Source organism: Callithrix jacchus, chromosome 19 (genome assembly GCF_049354715.1).
Source record: "Callithrix jacchus isolate 240 chromosome 19, calJac240_pri, whole genome shotgun sequence".
Lineage (NCBI taxonomy): Eukaryota > Metazoa > Chordata > Mammalia > Primates > Cebidae > Callithrix > Callithrix jacchus.
In genome coordinates this window covers 41,615,483-41,640,755 of record NC_133520.1, presented here as the reverse complement: position 1 = coordinate 41,640,755, position 25,273 = coordinate 41,615,483, and the positions used below count along the sequence as shown (strand labels likewise).

The following is a 25,273-nucleotide window of genomic DNA, read 5'->3' as shown; positions in this document are numbered from 1 at the left end:
AATCTCGCTGAGCCCCTCCAAGAAGCCATGTGAAATGCGTCTTAAAATTGTCCAACAGAATAACAGAAAATGCCTCAGAGTTAGCCTCACAAAGGAAAAGAAAGGTTCCCAGCCCCCATTAGTCAGAGGTTCCCCCCCGCTTGTTAACTGCTTGTACTTTTCAGTTGTGCATATGTAACTGCAGAATAGGTTTCCATGGGCAGCCAAGATGCAGGGATAGACAGGCCTTGACAGAGAAGGACAAAGCTTGCGATGCTGGAGTTGATGTGAGCCCCTATTAGCTTACAAACGTGTGAAGCATGTTGCCAGGATTGGCTAGAATAAAAAGTAGGGTACTGCAGGTTATGAGATGTTGAATATGTAAATAATCCATCTTTTCTCCTCTGGCTGCTTTTGAGATTTTTCTTTGTCTTTTGTTCTGCAGTTTTACGATGATGTATTTAAATGTGAACTTTAAAACGTATTTATTCTACTTGGAATTATTTGAATTTATGAATCTGTGGGTTGGGGTTTCCACAATCTTCTGAAAATTATTAGCAGTGTCTTTTCAAATATTGTCTGTGCCTCGTCATTTTTCTCCCTTTCTTCTGGGATTCCAAATAAACATGTTCTCATTCTATCTCCTGGAATTCCATTTCAACATATATTAGACCATCTGATTCATCGCCATCACGTTTACCCTCTTCTCAATATATTCTCTCTTTTTATCTCTCTCTGCCATGTTTGGCTCAGATATTTCTCCTTTAGGTCACTAAAATAATTTCTTTTTAACATTTTTTGTTTCTTTTGAGATGAGGTCTCACTCTGTCACTGAAGCTGCAGTGCAGTGGTGCAATCATGGCTTAGTCTCCTGGATTCAAGCAGCCTCAATATCCTGGGTTCAGGTGATCCTCCCACCTCATCCTCCCAAGTAGCTGGGGCTATAGACACACACCACCACACTTGACTAATTTTTTTTTTTTTGTAGAGACGAGGTCTTGCCACGTTTCACAGGCAAGTCTCAAACCTCTGGGCTCAAGTGATCCACCAACCTCAGCCTCCTAAAGTGCTGGGATTACAGGTGGGAGCCATTGAACCTGGGAAATTATTTCTAACATGGTATTAAACCCACTCACTGAGTTCTACATATCAGTTATTTTCAGACATTTTATTTGGTTATGTCACAAATTTTGTGTTTAACTTTTTAGTTTTCTGTGACCTGGAGATATTTCATGCTTTTTTTTTCTTTTTTCTTAAATTTTATTTTCGATTCTGTATATAAGCATGCTCACTTTTTATTTAACACAGTAACCATAGTAGAATGTAAAACCAATGTGGAACAGTTAAATATTCCTCTATTCACTATGTTTAACAAATAAAAGAGCACAAAAATATCCAGCTATTTATCTACACTTGAAATACTGATGGCAATACCATGTTCCTTTTATTTTATATTTCTAGATTTTGAAACACTTTTTAAATATAGGGTTTATATGTCCTCACCTTGCATTCACTCACTTTTTAAAAAACCTTTATCTTTTAGAACAGTTTCAGTTTTACAGAATTACTGCAAAGATAGTACAGGGAGTTCCTAGTCATCCCACACCTAGTTTTCCCTGTTAGAAATATCTTACTCTTGTGTATTTGTCATGGTTACTGAACCGATACTGATACATTATTATTAACAGAATCTCATATTTTCTTTACATTTCCTCAGCTAATGTTCATTTTGTATTCCAGAATCCCACCAGGAATAGCACATGATATTTAGTTGTCTTGTCTCTTTATGTTCTTAATTGTGATCATTTCTAGACTTTCACAGCTTCTGATGCCCTTGAAAATGTTGAGGATGTCAGTCCACTGGGATTCACCTGAGATTTTTCTCATAATTAGCCTGGAGTTAGGTGTTTCAGGCAGGAAGATCACAGAAGTAAAGTGACATTCTCATCGTATGTAATCATCAAGGGCGCATACAATCAAAATGACATGTCACTGCTGATGTTACCCTTCATCACCTGGCTTGAGATCGTGATCCTCTACTGTAAAGTTCCTCTTTATTCTCCTGGTCCATGCTGTTCTCCTTGGAAGTCAGTCACTCTGTACAGTTATCCTTTACCTTCTTAAAGAAAGGAGTGCCTACATAAATATTTTTGGAATTCTTCTATTATGGCAGACTTGTATTATCCCTGATTTATTTATTATTTATTTGGTCATTTATTTATATCAATATGGACTCACGGATATTTATTTTATGTTTTGAGTTAAAATCCAACACTTACTTGTTTATTGGGAGCTATTTTAGTCAGCCCCTGTGTCTCTGACATTCTCTCATCGTTGTGGGGCTTCACTGTTTGGTGGTTTTGTTGTTTTCTTTGTTTTTAACACTGTCTTACTGGCACTACAAAATGCTCCAAACTAATCTTGTATATTTCCTGCATCATAGCACCTGCAACATCTTACGTTCCCAGTCCTAGAATCAGGCATTTCTTCTAGGAGCTCTGGGTCCTTTTGGTTCTTTTGTTAGAGAATGGTATTAGAAATCAAGATCGGGGTACTAGGTGAGCTTATTGCTGTTTAGCTGTTTTCCTCACTCAGCTGTGAAAGCAAGGAAACATATGTGTGTCCTAATCCAAGCATATCTATAAATTTTTCTGTATTTAACTATATGTATTTATATTAAGCTAAATGTGAGTTTACACAGATGGCTTCAACCCTAATCTATGATCATGTTAATTATTCTGGACTCTTTCCTTGCTTATCTATAATCTCCTACCTTAAGAATAAGAAACTAGATTTCTACTATCTGCCATCCATTTGCTTAACATGTATGTTTTCAGCATACATGTTATTATTAGTCAGCTCAGGTGATCATAACAAAATAACCATAGACCAGGTGACTTAAAAAACAGAAATTTATTTCTTCACACTTCTAGAGGCTAAAAGTTTAGGATCAGTGTTTCCTACTGGCATTTAGCATGAAGGGGTGTTGAATTTTATCAAAGGCCTTTTCTGCATCTATTGAGATACTCACGTGGGTTTTGTCACTGGTTCTGTTTATGTGATGCAAAACATTTATTGATTTGCATATGTTGAACCAGCCTTGCATCCAAGTTATAAAGCCAACTTGATTGTGGTGGATAAGCTTTTTGATGTGCTGCTGAATTCAGTTTGCCAGTATTTTTTTATTATTATTATTGCACTTTAGGTTCTGGGGTACATGTGAAGAACATGCAGGATTGTTGCATAGGTACATACATGGCAATGTGGTTTGCTGCCTCCATCCCCATCACCTATATCTGGCATTTCTCCCCATGTTATCCCTCCCAAACTCCTTACTCCACTGCTGTCCCTCCCCTAGTATCCGCCAACAGACCCCAGTGTGTGATGCTCCCTTCCCTGTGTCCATGTGTTCTCACTGTTCAACACTCACCTATGAGTGAGAACATGCAGTGTTTGGTTTTCTGTTCTTCTGTCAGTTTGCTGAGAATAATGTTTCCAGGTTCATCCATGTCCCTACAAAGGACACAAACTCATCGTTTTTTATGGCTGCATAGTATTGCATGGTGTATATGTGCCACATTTTCCCTGTCCAGTCTATCATCAATGGGCATTTGGGTTGGTTCCAGGTCTTTGCTATTGTAAACAGTGCTGCAATGAACATTCGTGTGCATGTGTCCTTATAGTAGAACGGTTTATAGTCCTTTGGATATATACCCAGTAATGGGATTGCTGGGTCAAATGGAATTTCTATTTCTAGGTCCTTGAGGAATCACCCCACTGTCTTCCACAATGGTTGAACTAATTTACACTCCCAACAGCGTAAAAGTGTTCCTGTTTCTCCACATCCTCTCTAGCATCTGTTGTCTCCCGATTTTTTTTTTAATTTTTTATTGGATTATAGGTGTCTCCCGATTTTTTAATGATCGCCATTCTAACTGGTGTGAGATGGTATCTCAATGTGGATTTGATTTGCATCTCTCTGATGACCAGTGATGATGAGCATTTTTTATATGTTTTTTTGGCTTCATATATGTCTTCTTTTGAAAAGTATTTGTTCATATCCTTCGCCTACTTTTGAATGGGTTTGTTTTTTTCTTGTAAATCTGTTTTAGTTCTTTATAGATTCTGAATATTAGCCCTTTGTCAGATAGGTAGATTGCAAAATTTTTTCTCATTCTGTTGGTTGCTGGTTCACTCTAATGATTGTTTCTTTTGCTGTGCAGAAGCTCTAGAATTTAATTAGATCCCATATGTCTATTTTGGCTTTTGTCGCCAATGCTTTTGGTGTTTTAGTCATGAAGTCCTTGCCCATGTCTATGTCCTGAATGCTTTTGTCTAGGTTTTCTTCTAGGGTTTTTATGGTATTAGGTCTTATGTTTAAGTCTTTAATCCATCTGGAGTTAATTTTAGTGAAGGGGTCAGGAGGGAGTCTAGTTTCTGCTTTCTGCGCATGGCTAGCCAGTTTCCCCAACACCATTTATTAAACAGGGAATCCTTTCCCCATTGCTTGTTTTTGTCAGGTTTGTCAAAAATCAGATGGTTGTAGATGTGTGGTGTTGCCTTCTCAGAGGCAAAATGTTTTGTAAATGTCTGTTAGGATCATTTAGTCTGAAGTGCAGTTTGAATACAAGGTTTCTTTGTTGATTTTCTGTCTAGAATTCTGTTCAGTGCAGAGAGTGGAGTGTTGAACTGTCCAACTATTATTTTTATTGAGGTCTATTTCTCCCTTTAATATAATAATATTTGCTTTCCATATTTGGGTGCTCCAGTGTTTAGTGCTTATAACATTTCTAAATAATGTTATATTCTCTTGCTGAACTGTTTTCTTTATTATTACATAATGAATTTCTTTGTCTCTTTTTATGGTTTTTATTGAAAGTCTGTTTCACCTACCATAAGAATAGCTGCTCCTGCTCACTTTGGCTTCATTTGTGTGGAATACCTTTTCATATGCCTTCTCTGTGAATCTGCACGTACCTTCACAAGTGAAGTGAGCTTCTTATAGGCAGTATAGAGTTGGATTATTCCATTCAAGGTTGTTATTTATAGGTGAGGACTCTTCCTGTCATTCTGTTCGTTTTCTTCTGGTTCTTTTGCATATCCTTTGTTCCTTCATTCTCTCCTATTATTTGTCTTACTGTTTGCAGTTTGGTGGTTTTCCGTAGTGGCAGCATTTGACTCCTTTCTCTTCCTGCTTTCTGTTATTGATATACCATTGAGTTTTATGCTTCAGTGTGTTTTCATTGAGGTAGACATCACTTCCAGATGTAGGACTTCCTTAAGCATTTCTTGTAGGGCTGATCTATTGGTGATGAATTCCCCCAGTTTTTGCTTATCTGGGAATGACTTTATTTCTGTATTTTTGAAAGATAGCTTTGCTAAGTATTGCATTCCACACTGACAGTTTTTTTCTTTCTTTTAGAACATTGACTATATCATCTCATTCTCTCCTGGCCTATTAGGTTTCTGCTGAGAAATCCACTGTTACTAGGAGGAAGATTCCCTTATATGTGACTTGATGCTTTTCTCTTGCTGTTTTTAGAATTTTGTTTTTGCCTTCATTTTTTGACAGTTTGAAATTCATGTGCCTTGGAGAAAACCTTTTTGGGTTGAATCTATTTGGAGATCGTTGAGCTTCCTGCATCTGGATATCTATACATCTTGCAAGACTTGGGAATTTTTCAGCGATTACTTTGTTAAATAGATTGTCTATGTCTTTGCCCATCTCTTCTCCTCTGGAACCCTAAAAATTCTAATATCTGTTTGCTTCATGGTATCCCATATGTCATATAGACTTTCGTCGTTCTTTCTTATTCTTTTTGTTTATTTGACTGGGTTATTGCAAAAAAAAAAAAAAAAACCCAAAAAAACAAAAACACCTGTCTTTGAGTTCAGAAATTCTTTCTTCTGCTCGATCTAGTCCATTGTTAAAACTCTTAATTGCATTTTTTATTTTATGCATTGAATTCTTCAGTTAGAAGATTTCTGTTTGACCTTTTTTTTAAAAAAAAAATCTGTTTGTTAAATCTCTTATTGAGATGTTGAATTGTTCTCCTAATTTCTTTTTATTGTTTGTGTTCTCTTGTGTCCCATTAGGCTTCTTTTTTTCTCCTCCTTCTCTGAGTTTCTTTAATATCATTATTTTCAAGTCTCTTTCAGACATTTCTTAGATTTTTGTTGTGGTTGGGATCTGTTACTGAGAGTTTTTGTGTTCCTTTGGAGGAGTCATGTTTCCTTGCTTTTTTTTTTTTTTTTTTGAGATGGAGTCTCACTCTGTCACTCAGTTTGGAGCGCAGTGGCATGATCTTAGCTCACTGCAATCTCCCCCCCACCCCCCGGTTCAAGCAATTCTCTGCCTCAGTCTCCTGAGTAGCTGGGATTACAGGCACGCACCACCATGCCCAGCTAATTTTTTGTATTTTTAGTAGAGACAGGGTTTCACCATGTTGGCGAGGCTGAGCTTGAACTCCTGACCTTGTGATCCACCTACCTTGGCCTTCCAAAGTGCTGGGATTACAGGTGTGAGCCATTGTACCTGGCCGTTTGCTCATTTTTTCGTGTTTCCTGTGTCTTTACATTGGTGTCTGTACATCTGGTATAAAAGTTGCTTCTTTCAGTTGTATAGATTGGCTTTCATAGTGGAAGACATTTTCCTTTGGGTACCTTCAGTGTTGGCTGCGTAGTTGCTTTGGCTTTAATTCTGGATGGGCACAGTGGTGTAGTCTCGGCATGACTTCTTCAGCTATAATCAGCATCAGTGATGTCTCTGAGTTTTTCAGTGGCCTAGACTCTGGTTGTTATTGAAGGCTATGGTGGGGCTTTGTTGCAGACAGGAGAGCCAGGCAGGCTGCTCCCTGGAAAGCCGTGGTGGGGACAGCTGGCTAACAAACATGCAGCTGGCCCCCGGAAGCCTCGTAGTAGTAGGCCTGAGTGCACCAGTTCTTGGGCCTGCAGGTGGCTTGCTTGGGTGCTGGCAGTGGCAGGAGTGGGCCAGATGGGTGTCAGGTCCTCAGGCCTGACATGGGCACCAGCAACTGCAGTGGTGGGCTGAACTGGTCAATCTCCAGGCTCCCAGGCAGCACACATGTGTGGGTGCCAGTGCCAGTGGCAGGTTGGCCAGGCCAGTACCAAGGTCTTCAGTAAATCCACGTGGGTGGGAGTGATGGGCAGGACAAGTCTATTCTTAGGCCTCTTAAAGGCATGCATAAGTGCCAATGGTGTCAGGCAGGGTGGAACAATCCTCAGACCCCTAAGGGTTACATGTGAGTGTCAGCAGTAGCAGGTGGGGCAGATCAATGTCTAGGCCGCTGAGCAACATGTATATACATTGGCAATGGCAGGTGGGGTGAGGTGATCCCTAGGCTTCTAAATGATGCATGCAGACACTGGTGAAGCTGGAGGTAGGCAAGTCTGACCTTTCCTTATGACTCCAATGGTGTGTGTAGGTACCAGTTGCATGGGTCCTTAGACAACATTCTGGGGCACTGCTGGTGGTGGTGGCAGTGGACAGGTCAGACCCATTCTCAGGCCCTCTGATGGTGTGCATGGGCACTGGCAGTGGTGAGCAGGGCAGGTAGATCCCCAGGCCTCCAAAGAAAAAATGCTTGCAGGCTCCACTGGTGCAAGCTGCAGATTGGGTATAACCTCAGGTCCTCCAGTGGTGTGTATGGCCACTGGCTGTGCTGGGTGGAGCAAATTGATCCCTGTGCTTTCAGACCCATTTTTTCATTAGGTTGCTTGGTGCTATTTTTTATTGCTCCGGTTTAAGTTTTCTGTATATTCTGGATATTAATATTTTATCAGATGTGATTTGAAAATATTTTCTTCTATCCTGTGGATTGTCTTTTTATTCTATTAATAGGGACCTTTGATGCACAGAAGTTTTCGATTTTAATGAAAGCTATTTTTCCTTTTGATGCCTGGGACTTTGATGTCATATCCAAAAAATCATTGCCAAATCCAACATCATTAATATTTTTCTTTATGTTTTCTTCTAAGAGTTTTGTCGTTTAGCTCTTAACATTTCAGGAATTCACTATGATAACACTCAACAGCTTGGATGGATGCTGAGTTAAATAGCCACTTTCAAAGCATGGAATACTGTATGATTCCATTTCTATAACATTTCAGGGGTGACAAATTGTAATAGAAAACAGGTAAGTGGTTTTTAGTGGTTAGGTTATGTGGACAGTTGGGAATCTTAAGTGGTAACACGATGGAGTTTCTTCTATGCGATGTATTCACTCTTGTGTTCTATTTGTGGTGGTAATTATGTGAATCTACACATGTGATAAAGTTTTACAGAACTATGCTAAATAAGTAAATGAAAGAGTGCCTGGAAAACCTGGTGAAATCTGAGTAAGATCTGGACCCAAGTTAATAATGTTGTATCAGCATCAATTTCCTGGTTTTGACAATGCATTAGGATTACGTAAACTATTGCCATTGGGAAAAGCTGAGGAAAGGTTACATGGAAACTTCTTGTGAGTCAAATAATTTTGAAATAAAATAATTTAAAATCCTTTTAAAAAATCTCTTCAATATTTGGCCATTGTACTAAGAATAAAATCTAACCTATTTTCCAAAGCATACAGTGCTTAGCATTATGTAGCCCTTGCCTATCTTTTTTCTTGCCTTAACTACTTACTAGTCTCCCCCTTCTACTATACCTGAGCCATCATTTTCCTGTCAATGCCTTAAGCATAATAACTCCTCTCTTACCTCGGGGACTTTGTAACTGTTGTGCCTTCTGTCTAGAATGCTCTTATCACAGCTGTCTCATGAAAGATACATACTCTCCTCTAGGTGGTAAGATTTTTTTCATTATTCGTCCAACAAATATTTATAAATGCAGGTTTGAGAGGCAAAGCCTCAAGGCAGCAGTGTAGTTTTGAACATATTAGTTTGAAGTGCTTCTGAGACAACTGTAAGTCACGATTAAGAATCTAATTAGATCTGCCAATCTAGAACTAGATATAAAATTGGGATATGGCTTACAATTTGATGAGTTGTACAGGAATTGGTTAGTACTTGAAGCCATGAGTGAAATCAGATCACCTAGGAAGACAGTATACTCTGAGAAGAGGAGGGCCTAAGGCCAGACCCTGGGAACCATTAATAAAGCAGGAGGGAGTGGTAACATGGAAGCCACGTAAAAGTGTTTCAAATGGGAAGATGAATCCAATGTATCAAATGCTGCTAAAAAATCGGGTAAGATCAACAGAACTATGTTTGTTAAATTTAACAGCAGGTATAGCCATATATTGATGCTATAACTAGAAAAATACTTTCAAAAATAATTATACAGGCTACGCATGGTAGTTCACACCTATAATCCGAGCACTTTGGGAGGCTCAGGCAGGAGGATTGCTTGAGGCCAGGAGTTCAAGACCACCTGAGAAACATAGCAAAACCCCATCTGTACAAAAAAATACCAAAATTAGCCAGGCATGGTGGCACACACTTGTTGTCCCAGCTACTCGGGAGGCTGTGGTAGGAAGATTCCTTAAGCCTGAAAGGCAGAGGTTGCAGGGAGCTGTGATCGAGCCACTGTGCTCCAGCCTGGGTGGCAGAGTAAGACCTTGTCTCAAATAATAATAACACAAAGATTAGCAGTAATGTGATTGTTCTGTCATAGATCACTGGAAATAACGTAAGTTGATATAATCCTTTTATCAGTTATTTTGGTAATATGTATCAAGAGAGTTTTGTTTGTTGTTTTTAGAGATGGGGGTGTCACTCTGTTACCCAGGCTAGAGTGCAGTAGCGTGATTATAGCTCACTGCAGCCTTAAACTCCTGGGCTTACCTGATCCTCTTGCCTCAGCCTCCTGAGTAGCTGATCTACAGGTGTGCAGCACCATGCCAGGCTAAAAGAGGTGTTTTTTTGTTTGTTTGTTTTGGAGACAGAGTCTCTCTGTTGCTCAGGCTGGGGTGCAGTGGCATGATCTGGCTTACTGCAACCTCTGCCTCCTGAGTTCAAGTGATTCTCCTGCCTCAGCCTCCCGAGTAGCTGGGACTATGGGTGTGTGCCATCAGGCCCAGCTATTTTTTATATTTTTAGTAGAAATGGAGTTTCACCACGTTGGCCAGGCTGGTCTCAAACTCATGACCTCAGGTGATCCACCTGCCTTGGCCTCCCGAAGTGCTGGGATTACAGGTGTTGAGCCACTGTGCCCGGCCTGAAAGAGTTTTTAAAGTGTGTATAACTTTTGACCCAGCAATCACACTTCCAAGAATCTTATCAAAAGAAACAGCCCTAACCATAGAAAAGACTGTATATCTGATAATGTTCCTGGTAATATTTACCAATAGTGAAAAAATAAAACCACCAAAATGTCCAATACAGGAGTATTAAGCAAATGATGATAATTCACGCAGTCAAAATTATGCAGACATTGAAAATGATGTTTACAGGTAACATGAATATAAAACAGTAGCCTGACGTTGGTAAAGCTGAAGAAAACGCTGATGTGGTTTTTGCCTTTTTGATAATTTCTATGTGTTAATTTTTTCCATGTTTATAAAATTATCTTTAATGACCATGAATTACTTTCTTCATCAAAAATATATATTTTTAAGCTTGTTTACATGATTATCTTAACTTTTCTTGATCTTTTTCCTACCATCTTCTTATATATGTAACTTATTATATCTTACTTCCATCTTTCTCTTTTCTACATTAAGAATGCTTTATTTGCTCTTTCCTCAGCAGTTATGCAAAAGGTAGTTGTATTTAAAATTCTGAATAGTGAATATGATTTTCAGAAACAAAACTAAAATATCTATTATTTATTATGCAAACCTATATTTCCCTATGAAAATTATCAAATGGGCTAGGTGCGGTGGCTCACACCTGTAATCCCAGCACTTTGGGAAGCGGAGGCAGGTGGATCAACTGAGGTCAGGAGTTTGAGACCACCCTGACCAACATGGTGAAACTCTGACTCTACTAAGCTAAAAATATATATATTAGGAGGGCATGGTGGTGTGTGCCTGTAATCCCAGCTACTTGGGAGGCTGAGGCAGGAGAATTGCTTGATTCTGGGAGGCAGAGGTTGCAGTGAGCCAGATTGTGCACTCCAGTCTGGGCAACAGCACAAAACTCTGTCTCAAAAAAAAAAAAAAAAATTATCAAATGAGTATTCTTCAGAAAGGCCTTCCCTGACCATTATTTCTACTTCTCAAAATAGGTTCTACTATCAGGTAATTCCATAGTCCCCATAACTCCCCTTCTGACACTCATGGTAACAACCTTTAAGGTTCCTTTGTGGATGGATGCCATGTTTTTAGAAAATTAAACAAAGCCAGTATTAGAGGATTAGGACAGAAAGAAGCTATGGAATTCTAGACTAGCCCTCATCATCTGATTTTTTAATTCTAGAAATTTCAAAGGGGAGCTTTTCAGATCCATCTGATTTCTAAGAGCAGTTTTCTTAAAGTCCCCCAGATATCATTTGAAACCTGCCTTGAAAGAGTATGTCATTTTGAAGGTAGACTCATGTAGAAAGAATTCTAACAGATTAGTTTTAGAAACTCTACTATGTATTTCATTGAGATTAAAACTAGCGTTATTTATTTAAGCATCCTCATAGTTTCAGTTCATTCAGGATTCTGATTATGGGTAGAGTTTTTGATGAGTTGGAAACTGTATTATGACTTATTTATAATTCACAAAATTCGCATGGGAAGGAAGCTATAAGGTAGAAAGAACAAAGCTGAATCTTGAGCATATGGTAAATTTACAAATGTAAACAATGTCTTAACTAAAATAACAAATTCAATATACATGCTGTAATATCAGAATAGCTATGAGAAAAGTAAAAAACGAAATTATATTTTGTTTTTACAGAATTCCGAAATACTCAGCACACAGATGGCCACACTGGGGCAGAAGCCTACCATATATACAATTCTGAAGAGAAAAGTTTATTTATCAAATGAGAAAGTGAAAAAAGGGTATTTAATTTTTTAAATTTTAATATAAAAAATACAAAAACTTAAACTAGATTTTAAAATCATAGTGGAACTTTATAGAATTTGTCTCATATGTTATTTTCAAGTGCCTTCTTTTATAAAACACAAAAGATTTTGATAATCAGAACTAATTACTAACTCAGAAAATGCTACACTCTTGGATTAGAGTTTTACAATTTGTGTCAATACCTAATCCTAAATCCAAGAGCTTCATTCAGGATGATGGCAAATCCTGAAAATATCTCAAAATGTGTCCTACTGGTTTATAAAAGTGAACCACAGTGGTGTCCAGTGCCCATACACAGCCTCCTGCACACAAATTCTATATGAGAGGCAAAATACATTCCTATAAAAGTTAGTAGGTTATCAGGAGGTATAGACAGACTTTCTTAATCTATTAAGCACCTAGGCACAGGGCAAGGTGCTTATAACTAAAGGATAAAGTACCTGCCTTCAGTAGGAGAGAGCCCAGGGTGCAGAGGAACACAACGAGGGTACTCCAACTCTGGCCTGGAGAGAGGGAGTCAGGGAGGACTTCTACAAAGGTGAAAAGTAGGAGAGAGCCCAGGGTGCAGAGGAACACAACGAGGGTACTCCAACTCTGGCCTGGAGAGAGGGAGTCAGGGAGGACTTCTACAAAGGTGAAAAGTAGGAGAGAGCCCAGGGTGCAGAGGAACACAACGAGGGTACTCCAACTCTGGCCTGGAGAGAGGGAGTCAGGGAGGACTTCTACAAAGGTGAAAAGTAGGAGAGAGCCCAGGGTGCAGAGGAACACAACGAGGGTACTCCAACTCTGGCCTGGAGAGAGGGAGTCAGGGAGGACTTCTACAAAGGTGAAAAGTAGGAGAGAGCCCAGGGTGCAGAGGAACACAACGAGGGTACTCCAACTCTGGCCTGGAGAGAGGGAGTCAGGGAGGACTTCTACAAAGGTGAAAAGTAGGAGAGAGCCCAGGGTGCAGAGGAACACAACGAGGGTACTCCAACTCTGGCCTGGAGAGAGGGAGTCAGGGAGGACTTCTACAAAGGTGAAAAGTAGGAGAGAGCCCAGGGTGCAGAGGAACACAACGAGGGTACTCCAACTCTGGCCTGGAGAGAGGGAGTCAGGGAGGACTTCTACAAAGGTGAAAAGTAGGAGAGAGCCCAGGGTGCAGAGGAACACAACGAGGGTACTCCAACTCTGGCCTGGAGAGAGGGAGTCAGGGAGGACTTCTACAAAGGTGAAAAGTAGGAGAGAGCCCAGGGTGCAGAGGAACACAACGAGGGTACTCCAACTCTGGCCTGGAGAGAGGGAGTCAGGGAGGACTTCTACAAAGGTGAAAAGTAGGAGAGAGCCCAGGGTGCAGAGGAACACAACGAGGGTACTCCAACTCTGGCCTGGAGAGAGGGAGTCAGGGAGGACTTCTACAAAGGTGAAAAGTAGGAGAGAGCCCAGGGTGCAGAGGAACACAACGAGGGTACTCCAACTCTGGCCTGGAGAGAGGGAGTCAGGGAGGACTTCTACAAAGGTGAAAAGTAGGAGAGAGCCCAGGGTGCAGAGGAACACAACGAGGGTACTCCAACTCTGGCCTGGAGAGAGGGAGTCAGGGAGGACTTCTACAAAGGTGAAAAGTAGGAGAGAGCCCAGGGTGCAGAGGAACACAACGAGGGTACTCCAACTCTGGCCTGGAGAGAGGGAGTCAGGGAGGACTTCTACAAAGGTGAAAAGTAGGAGAGAGCCCAGGGTGCAGAGGAACACAACGAGGGTACTCCAACTCTGGCCTGGAGAGAGGGAGTCAGGGAGGACTTCTACAAAGGTGAAAAGTAGGAGAGAGCCCAGGGTGCAGAGGAACACAACGAGGGTACTCCAACTCTGGCCTGGAGAGAGGGAGTCAGGGAGGACTTCTAAAAAGGTGAAAAGAAGTAAAACCTAGCCAACTGGGGGAGGACTCCAAACACAGGAAATGACAAACAGCAGGTCCTCAAATAATGTTCGTTATAACATTGATTAGAAAAAAATGGATTCCCTGCTGGCGCCACTGCTGTGTGGAGTTTGCTTGCTCTCTCCGTGTCTTTGTGGGTTTTCTCCAGGTATTCTTGTTTCCTCCCACATCCCAAAGCTGTGCACTTGAAGTTCATTGGTGTGTCTGCATGGTCCCAGTGGGAGTGAGTGTGGGTGTGAATGTCAGTGTGCTGCTCTACGATGGGAAAGGCGTCCTGTCCAGAGCGGGCTCCTGCCTTGAGCCCTGAGCTGCCAGAATGGACTCGAGCCAACCACAACCCTGAACTGGAATAAGCAGGTTAGAAAATGAACAAATGGAGGGATGAATACAAACTATTGTAAAATAAAAATGTGTAAAGTAGACAAGACTCTGCCATGACAGTAAAAATAAACAGTGCTGTAGGAAAGTCCTCAGAGAGCTGCCGTATTTGTGACTGTTAAGTTTTGAACTGTGTAACGGTAGGAGGTGTTTCTTAGCAATATGGCAAGCATTCATTTCTAGATGTATCCTGCCATCACTATGATCGCCCTCACTCACTGATTCACCAAGGGTTGGGTAAATAATTTTATTAATCTTCCTTAAATGTATGTGTATCGCTCACATTTATTGCAGTGTTTAATAGCAGTGTCTTGGGTCTTTATTGAGAAGTTTGGTGATGTTTTCTTGACCAGAAATATGCTGTAGGAAATTAACTCTTGTTTATATCAATTAGCCAGTGGTAAAATTGGTTTCATTACATGTATTTCTCTTGAAGTTACAGTTTCTAAGAACCTGTCTATTACATTAAGTGAGAACTTTCTGTATACAGGGCCCTTCAAACAGAGACCTGAGAAAAGAGATGAATTTTGGAGATGGAAAAAAAACTTCCATTCATAGGTAGAGAAAGGAGTGCCATTTAGGAGGATAAAACATTTTAAAATAGTAATAATAATTTGAAGCTGAAATTCTGATTTTATAAAACAGGAGGTTGGGGGATAGAGAGGCAGGAAAAAATTACTATACATTCAAACTAAAGTCTGTCTGATTTAGCAGGAAGGCAGGAAGGTTATAGATAACATTGGTTTCTTTTCTATTTTGAACTGCTTTATTGAACTATAATTTACATACCATACAATTTACCCTTTTAAATGATAAAATTCAGTGGTTTTAATATATTCAGTTATGCCACTATCACCATTATCTATATCTAGAACATCTTTAACTACCCAAAAAAGAAATCCCATTTGCTCTTCCCTCCAGCCCCTGGCGCTACTAATTTATGTTGTGTCTCTATGGATTTGGCTATTCTGGATATTTCATATCAAGAAAATCATACCATCTATTCTTTGGAAACTGACTTTTTTCAGTTAACATTATGTTTTCAAGTTTCATTCATTCCTTTTTATTATCAAACACTATTATATGAGTACACACATTTTATTTATTCATTTCTCTATTGATGAATATTTTAGTTATTTCCATTTTTGGGCTAAGATGAATAATGCTGCTATGAACATTTGTGTATAAGTTTTTGTGTGGCTATATGCTTTTAATTCTCTTGAGTGCATACCTAGGAGTGAAATTATTGGGTCATATATTATGTCTGTGTTTAATTTTGAGAAACTGCCAGACTGTTTTCTAAACTAGCTGCAGCATTTTAATACTTTCATTCCTGGTATATGAGGATTGCAGTTTCTCCTCATCTTCACTAACACTTGTTATTATTTGTTTTTTTCCCCCCCCATTTTAGCCATCCAAGTGGGTCTGAAGTGGTCCTTCATTGTGGCTTTGTATTTCTCTCATGTCTAATGATGTTGAGCATATTTTCATATGCTTATTGTCTGTTTGAATACTTTCTTTTCAGATCCTTTCCCATATTATAATTGAGTTGTCTTTTTATTATTGAGCTCTAAGAAAAGCCTTTTTAAAATTATTATTATTATTATTTGGAAACAGTTTTACTCGTCACCCAGGCTGGAGTGCAATGGTGCGATAACTCACTGCAACCTCTGCCTCCCAGCTTCAAGCGATACTCCTGCCCCAGCTTCCCAAGTAGCTAGGATTACTGGTGCGTGCCACCAGTTCCTGGCTAATTTTTGTATTTTTAGTAGAGACAGGATTTCACCATGTTGGCCAGGCTGGTCTGGAACTCCTGACCTCAGGTGATCCACCCGCCTCAGCCTCCCAAAGTGCTGGGATTACAGGCATGAGCCACCACACCTGGCCCTAAGAGTTCTTTATATTTAGATGATTTGCAAAAATTGTCTCCCATTCTGTGAATTGTCTTTTCAGGTTCTTCATGATCTCCTTGTAGCACAAAAGTTTTACATTTTTATGAACTCCTAATTACCTATTTTTTTTCTTTGGTTCTGTGTGCTTTGGGTGTCATATCAGAGAAACCATTGACAAATCCAAAGTCACAAAGTACCACATTGTTTTTTTTTCTGTGAGTATTATCATTTTAGCTCTTACACTTAAAAGTCTTTGGTCTATTTTGAGTTTATATTTGGTCTAAATTTACAGTGAGTTCATTTTATGGTAGGGGTCCAAATGAATTCTTTTTTTTTTAACTGTACTTTAGGTTCTGGGGTACATATGCAGATCATTCAGGATTGTTGCATAGGTACATGCATGGCAATGTGGTTTGCTGCCTCCATCCCCCCGTCACCTACATCTGGCATTTCTCCCAATGTTATCCAGAGATCTAGTTGTCCCAGTATAATTTGTTGAAGAGACTATTGTTGCCTTATTGTTTTGCACTCTTGTTGAAAGTCGATTAACAGTGAATGTGACAGTATATTTCTTGATTTTTAGATTCTATTCCATTTCCCTACATATTCATCTGTGTGTCAATACCACATTGTCTTGATTGCTGCAGCTTAGTATTAAGTTTTAAAGTCAGGAATTGTTAGTCCTCCAAGTTTGTTCTTTTTCAAGATTGCTTTGGCTGCACTTTTTAACTGACTTAACTTTTTAAGTCAATTTTAAAGTTTGTCAATTTCTTCAAGGAAGTCAGCTGGGATTTTGTAAGAGACTGTGCTGGATCTGTAGCTCAATTTGAGGAGTATGTCATCTTAACCACAGGAAGTCTTCCCATTCATGAACATGGGATGCCTTTCCATTTATTTAGATGCTGTATTGTTTACCTTCTTTCAACAATGTTGTATAGTTTTGTGAATAAAGTTTTCTATTTCTTTCATCCATTTCCTAATTATTTTATCCTTTGTGATGCACTTGAAAATGGAATTGGCTTCTTAATTTCTGGACTGTTCATTGCAAGTGTATACCAATACAATTGGTTTTTCTATATCAATCTGATATCCTGAAATCTTGCTAAACTTGTTCGTTAGTTCTAAGCATTTTTTGTGGACTCCTTGGGATTTTCTCTATACAAAATCATATCATTGGTGAGTAGGGATAGTTTTACTTCCTCATTTCCAATCTGGATGCCATTTATTTCTTTTTCTTCTCTAATTGGCCTGACTAGAACCTCTAGTGTAAAATGTTGAATATAAATGGTCAAAACAGATATTTTTGTGTTGTTCCTATTATTGAAGGGAAAGCATTCAGTCTTTTACCATTAAGTGTGATGTTAATTGTGGGTTTTTCATACATTCTCTTCATTAGGTTGAGGAAATTCCCTTCAGTTCCTAGTTTTTTTAAGTGTTTTCATCATGAAGGGGTATTGGTTTTTCAAAAGCTTTTACTGAATCTAAGTGATCATGTGGTTTTTGGTCATTTACATTAATTGCTTTTTGGATGTTAAACCAATGTTGCATTCCTGGCATAAATCTTCCTTGGTCATGGTATATAATCCTATTTATATGTCACTGGATGCAGTTTCCTAATATTTTGTGGACGGTTTTGCGTCTATATTCATAAGAGATGTTGGTACGTTGTTTTCTTCTCTTGTGAAATTTTGTCTGATTTTGGTATTAGGGTAATGCTGGCTTCATAGAATGAGTTGGACATAATCCCTCCTGCTCTATTTTTTTGGTGGAATTTGTGAAGGATTGGTATTATTTCTTTAAATGTTTGGTAGAATTCATCTGTGAGGCCATCTTGGTCTGTGAATAGGATTTCTTTTCTTTCCTTCCTTCCTTCCTTCCTTCCTTCCTTCCTTCCTTCCTTCCTCCCTTCCTTCCTTTCTTTTTCTTTCTTTCTTTTTTTTTTTTTGAGTCAGAGTTTTGCTCTTGTTGCTCAGACTGGAGTGCAATGGCATGGTCTTGACTCACCACAACTTCCACCTCCCTGGTTCAGACGATTCTTCTGCCTCAGCCTCCTGAGTAGCTGGAATTACAGGCATGCGCCACCGCGCCTGGCTAATTTTGTATTTTTAATAGAGATGGGGTTTCTCCATGTTGGTCAAGCTAGTCTCGAATTCCCGACCTCAGGTGATCTGCCTGCCTCAGCCTCCCAAAGTGCTGGGATTAGAGGTGCGAGCAGGCTTTTAAAAAAATTATTACTAGGGGAGATTGAGGCAAGATGACTGAATGGAAGCAGCTGCAGTCCACAGCACTCACACAGAAGAATGAAAAGGGGTGAGTGAATTCAGCACCTTCAACTGAAATATCCAGGTTCTTGCATTGGGACTGAATAGGCAAGTAGCTTGACCCATGGAGAGTGAGGAAAAGTGGCACAGTGGGAGGGCAGTGGCCTACCTTAAAGTGGCATAGAGCCAAAGGAACTCCCCTCCAGGAGAAGTGGTGAGTGATTGTGCAACCCCACCCAGGAAGCCACACTTCTCCCATTGATCTCTGAAACCCATGGATTGGGAGATGTCCTTATGAGCCCATGCCACCAGGGCCTTGGGTCCAATACACAGAGCTGTGTGGAGTCACAGAGCAGCTACTCAGGCACAACACAGACCCAGGAGTTTTACATACTCTGGCCCTGGGACCCCTGCCAAGGGGGAAAATGTGTCCATATATATCCCTAGGAAGGGGGCTGAATCCAGGGAGCCAAGCAGCATTCTTCTGTGGGCCCTAATTCCACAGCACTGAAGGAAAAATTCTAGAAAAATATAAATCATCAAAATTGACCCAAAAAATACATCTAGAACTTGAGTAATGTTTTAACTGAAAATAAACAATTATTATTTAACAATCATTGAGGAGGGGAAGAGAGCACTAGCACAGATAATTCCAATCCTAAACAGTGAAATGAGGTTATTAGCATACCCACATTTGGGCAAGAACTATATAAGAAAGGAAAATCATAATCCTATTCATGAATGTAGATGCCAAATTCTGAATAAAATATTATCAAATAAATGTAGCAATAGGCCAGGCATAGTGGCTCACACCTGTAATCTCAACACTTTGGGAGGCCATGGCAGAAGGATTGCTTGAGGCCAGGAGTTGGAAACCAGTCCGGGAAACATAGAGAGACCCCATCTCCTTACAAAAATTAAAAATTAGCCAAGTGTAATGGCATACACCTGTAGTCCTAGCTACTTGGGAGGCTGAAGTAGGAGGATTGCTCAAATCCAGGAATTTGAGGCTACAATGAGGTATGATCATGCCACTGCACTCTAGTGTAGATAATAGATAATATTTGTCTCTAAATAAATAAATCCAGTAATATATATGAAAAATATATGATATATGATCGAGTTTATTTATACCAGAAGTGCAAGTTGAACATAGTATTTGTAAATGTTTTAATGTAATTTATGACATTAATAGATTAAAGGAGTAAAATTAGACGATCATCTCAACAGGGACAAAATAAAGCTTTATTTCAAAACGATTTTTACTTCCAGCTTAGTAAAAAACAAAAAAAGGTTTTTACCTCATAGTATAGATAAAAATAATCTCAGATGAATTAAATATGTATATATGAAAGGCTAAACTGAAAGACATTTAGAAATATAGAATATCTTTATTGTCTCAGGAGTGTGAAGGATTTCTACAATTCAAAAATTACTCAAACTATACAAGTAAGCATTTGATAAATTCAGTTCATTAATGAATACATGAAGTGATGTTCAACCTCATTAGTAATCAAAGAAAAGTATTAATAGCCTTGTGAGATCCATTTTACACATATCAGATTGATAAATATATTGAAGTTTTAGAAAGTCGTTGGTGAGGATATGAACAATGGAACACTAATGTGGATTGCCGATGGAAGTGTAAATTGACACAACCAATTTGAAATAATTTTACATTATCAGGCAAAGTTAAAAGATGTACATATCCCATGGTTATAAGTTCAGTGCCATCATATACCCTAGGGAAACCCATGCACAGTTACATAAGAAGATGTGTAAAATAATATTTGTGGCAGCATTCTTTGCGATTGTAAAAAAAATGAAGAAGAAACTTTAATTTCCACTCACGAAGAATGTATAATAAAGAAACCAAACCTGCCCATTAGTGTTGGTTTAACTGTAACAGAAAACTTGATTAATAATGATTTAACTAAAAAAAAAAAATTCTGCTATTTAAAAAGAAGCCTAGAAGAAGCGTAGAAGTAACCACTTAAGTAGTTAAGGCCCTAGGCTTTTTCCAACCATCTTCTCCACCATTCTCAGTGTTGGCCTCGTCTGTAGCCTCATGGTCACAAGATGGCTGCTGAAACTCTAACAGCACAAGTCTGTACTCAGAGTGAGAAAGGTAGGTGGCAGTGAGTGGGTAGCCAACATAGCAAAGAGGACCTTTTCCTTAATGGTGCTATCCTTTTGTCAGAAAAGAAGATAACTGCCAGGTGCAGTGGCACATGCCTATAATCCCAGCACTGGAAGGCTGGGCTGGGCAGATTGCCTGAGCCCAGGAGTTTGAGGCCAGCATGGGCAACATGGCAAAACCCTGCCTCTACACACAAAATACAAAAATTAGCTGGGCATGGTGGTGTGCACCTGTAGTCTCAGCTACTGGGGAGGCTGAGGTGGGAGGGATACCTGAACCCAGGAGTATGAGGCTGCAGTGATCTATGATTGGGCCGCTGCACTTCAACCTGGGTGACAATGAGAGCCTGTCTCAAAATAATAATAATAATAATTTCTCAGATGTCTTGTATATCTCATTGGCCACAATGGGTTATACGGCCAATTCTAGGTGCAAGAGAGACTAGGAAAAACAAATCTGGCTTTTCCAGCCTATACAATGGGAGGCTAGCAAGGATAAGGCAGTGCTTTTCAGTGGCCCTCGACAGTTCCTACCACAACAAAATCACCTGCTATTCAGCCAAGAGATTGGCTTAGTCTTTTTTTTTTTTTTTTTTTGACAGGGTCTCTCTCTGTCACCCAGGCTGGAGTGCAGGGGCATGACCACAGCTCACCGCAGCCTCAAACTCCCAGGCTCTAGCAACCTTCCCACCTCAGCCTCCCAAGTGGTATGTGCCACCATGCCTGGCCAAGTTTTACACTTTCTATAAAGACAGTGTTGCCCAAGCTGGTCTTTTTTTTTTTTCTTCAACTTTTAAGTTGAGGGGTATATGTACAGTCTGTTACGTAGGCAGCGTGTGCCATGGTGGTTTACGGCACAGATCATCCCATCACCCAGTGCTAAGCCCAGCATCCTTTAGCTTCCTGATGCTCTCCCTCTCCTCATTCCCCCAACCAGCAGCCTCCCTCCGTGTGTTGTTCCCACTCGCCCCCCCTGTGTCCATGTGTTCTCACCATTCAGCTCACACTTATGAATGGGAACATGCAGTGTTTGGTTTTCTGTTCCTGCATTAGTTTGCTGAGGATAATGGCTTCCAACTCCATCAGTGTCCCTGGTGTAAACATGCTAAAAATGTATACACTATATAACTGAAAATATACAAAGCAACACTTATCAATATGAATCAATCTCACAAACATAATATGGAATGATAAAAGCAAGTCATGGAGGAAAGGTGAAGTGTAATTCTATTTATATAACGTACAAAACTAGAAAAATTAAATAATGCATTGTTTAGTAATGTATAAACTAGCTTTTTTAAATTTAATTTTCAATTTTTGTGGGTACACAGTAGATATATAGATATATTTTGGGGGTATATGAGAAATTTTGATATAGGCATACAATGTGCAATAATTAACATCAGGGTAAGTGGGGTAGCCATCACCTTAAGCATTTATTCTTCGTGTTACAAACAATCTAATTATATTCTTTTAGTTATTTTTAAATGTCCAATTAAATTATTATTGACTGAAGTCACTATAGTGGGGAATCTATCACCTTAAGCATTTATCCTTTGTGTTACAATCTAATTATACACTTAGTTATTTTATTTATTTATTTATTTTTTTGAGACGGAGTTTTGCTCTTGTTACCCAGGCTGGAGTGCAATGGCGCCATCTCGGCTCACCGCAACCTCCGCCTCCTGGGTTCAGGCAATTCTCCTGCCTCAGCCTCCTGAGCAGCTGGGATTACAGGCACGCGCCACCAGGCCCAGCTAATTTTTTGTATTTTTAGTAGAGACGGGGTTTCACCATGTTGACCAGGATGGTCTCGATCTCTAGACCTCGTGATCCACCCGCCTCGGCCTCCCAAAGTGCTGGGATTACAGGCTTGAGCCACTGCACCCCGCCTACACTTAGTTATTTTTAAATGTCCAATTAAATTATTATTGACTGTAGTCACTGTAGTTGTGATATCAAATAACAGATCTTATTCATTCTATTTTTTGAACCCGTTAACCATCCCTACTCTCCCCGCAACAACTCCCCCCCACCACACACACACACACACACACACACACACACACACACACTACTCTTTCCAGCCCCTGGTAACCATCATTCTACTCTCTATATACAAGAATTCAATTGTTTTAATTTTTAACTCCCACAAATAAGTGAGAATATGGTAAAATTTGTCTTTTTGTGCCTGGCCTGTTTCACTTATCATAATGGCCTCCAGTTCTACCCATATTGTTGCAAATGACAGGATCTCATTCTTTTTATGGCTGAATAGTACTCCATTGTGTATATGTACCACATTTTCTTTATCCATTCACCTGTGGATGGACAGTTAGGTTGCTTCAAAATCTTGGCTATTGTGAATCGTGCTGCAGTAAACATAGGAGTAGATATCTCTTCAATGTACTGATTTCCTTTCTTTGGGGTATACATCTAGCACTGGGATTACTGGATCATATGGTAGTTCTACTTTTAGTTTTCTGAGGAACTTCCAAACTGTTCTCCATAGTGGTTGTCCTAATTTACATTCCCACCCACAGTGTACAGGGGTTCCTTTTTCTCTAGCATTTGTTACTGTCTGTCTTTTGGATAACAGCCATTTTAACTGGGGTAAGATGATATTTCATTTTAGTTTTCATTTGCATTTCTCTAATGATCAATTATATTGAGCACTTTTTCTATACCTATTTGCCATTTTTATGTCTTCACTTAAGAAATGTCTGTTTGGAGGCTGAGCGTGGTGGCTCAAGCCTGTAATCCCAGCACTTTGGGAGGCCAAGGCAGGTGGATCACAAGGTCTAGAGATCGAGACCATCCTGGTCAACATGGTGAAACCCCAGCTCTACTAAAAATACAAAAAATTAGCTGGGCATGGTGGCGCGTGCCTATAATCCCAGCTACTCAGGAGGCGGAGGCAGGAGAATTGACTGAACCCAGGAGGAGGAGGTTGTGGTGAGCCGAGATCGCGCCATTACACTCCAACCTGGGTAACAAGAGCGAAACTCTGCCTCAAAAAAAAAAAAATAATAATAAATGTCTGTTTGGATCTTTTGCCTATTTTTAATTGGATTATATCTTTGTATATTCTGGTTATTAATTCCTTGCCAGACGGATAGTTTGCAAATGTCTTCTCCCACTCTGTGGGTTATCTCTTAACTTTTTTGATGGCTTCCTTTGTTGTGCAGAAGCTTTTTAACTTGATGTGATTCTACGTGTTCATTTTTGCTTTAGTTGCCTGTGCCTATGGGGTATTGCTCAAGAAATCTTTGCCCACTCCAATGTTCTGGAGAGTTTCCTCAAGGTTTTCTTTTATTAGTTTTATAATTTGAGGTCTTAGACTTAAGTCTTTAATTCATTCGTTTTTTGCATATGGCGAGAGATAGGGGTCTAGTTTCATTCTTCTGCACATGGATATATAGTTTCCCCAGCACCATTTGTTGTTGTTGTTGTTGTTGTTGTTATCTTTTTTTGAGATGGAGTTTCACTCTTGTTGCTCAGCCTGGAGTGCAATGGCACTATCTCAGCTCATTGCAACCTCCACCTCCCATAGTCAAGTGATTCTCCTGCTTCAGCCTTCAAGTAACTGGGATTACAAGTGTGTGCTGCCACGCCTGGCTACTTTTTTTATTTTTAGTAGAGATGGGGTTTCCCCAATGTTGGCCAGGCTGGTCTTGAACACTTGACCCCAGGCAATCCACCCGCCTCAGCCTCCCAAAGTGCTGGGATTACAGGCATGAGCTATCCTTTCCACAATATATGTGCTTGGTACCTTTCTCAAAAATGAGTTCACTGTATATGTATTGATTTTTTTCTGGGTTCCCTGTTCTGTTCCATTGGTCTCTGTGTCTGTTTTTATGCCAGTCCCATGCTGTTTTGATAACTATAGCTGTGTAGTATAATTTAAAGTCAGGTAATGTGATTCCTCCAGTTTTGTTCATTTTGCGTAGGATAGCTTTGGCTATTCTGGGTATTTTGTGTTTCCATATAAATTTTAGGATTTTTTTTTTCTGTTTCTGTAAAGAATGTCATTGGTATTTCCATAGGATTGCATTGAACCTGTAGATTGCTTTGGGTAGTGTGGACTTTTTAACAATATTGAATCTTCCAATCCATGAACATGGAATGTTTTCCTCTTTTTTCTCTTTAATTTTTTGCATCATTTTATAGTGTTCATTGTAGAGATATTTCAACTCTTTGGTTAATTCCTAGGTATTTAGTTTTATTTGTACCTATTGTAAATAGAATTATTTTTTTATTTCTTTTTCAGATTGTTTGCTGTTGGCATATAGAAATGCTACTGAGTTTCGTACATTGATTTTGTATCCTACAACTTTTCTGTATTTATATGTCAGTTCAAACACTTTTTTGATGGAGACTTTAAGTTTTTCCAAATATAAGACTTATCTTCTGCAAGCAAGGATGATTTGACTTCTTCCATCCGAATCTGGATGCCCTTCATATCTTTCTCTTGTCTGATTGCTCTAGCTAGGACTTCCAGTACTGTTGGATAACAGTGGTGAAAGTGGGTATTCTTGTGTTCCAGCTCTTTGAGGAAAGGCTTTCAGTTTTTCCTCATTTAGTATGATACTAGCTATAGATCTGTCATATATGGCTTTTATTATATTACAGTATGTTCCTTCTATACTCAGTTTTTTCAATGGCATTTTTATCATGAAGGAATATTGAATTTTATAAATGCTTTTCAGTATCAATTGAAATGATCATAT

General features: G+C 39.4%; 1 protein-coding gene across 9 annotated transcripts in view; it reads left to right on the top strand.

Moving 5' to 3' along the window:
- Positions 1-25,273, top strand: part of CATSPERE (catsper channel auxiliary subunit epsilon) — a 147,614-nt gene that overhangs the window by 40,167 nt on the left and 82,174 nt on the right. For 8 of the 9 annotated variants that reach the window (XM_035280412.3, XM_035280413.3, XM_035280410.3 and 5 more), the window contains one exon: positions 11,830-11,936. In XM_035280412.3, the coding sequence (XP_035136303.1) occupies positions 11,830-11,936 (107 nt within the window). Of the gene's footprint in view, positions 1-6,043; positions 8,136-11,829; positions 11,937-25,273 lie in introns of those variants that run through there. The other variant, XM_017966692.4, reaches the window with a different exon arrangement.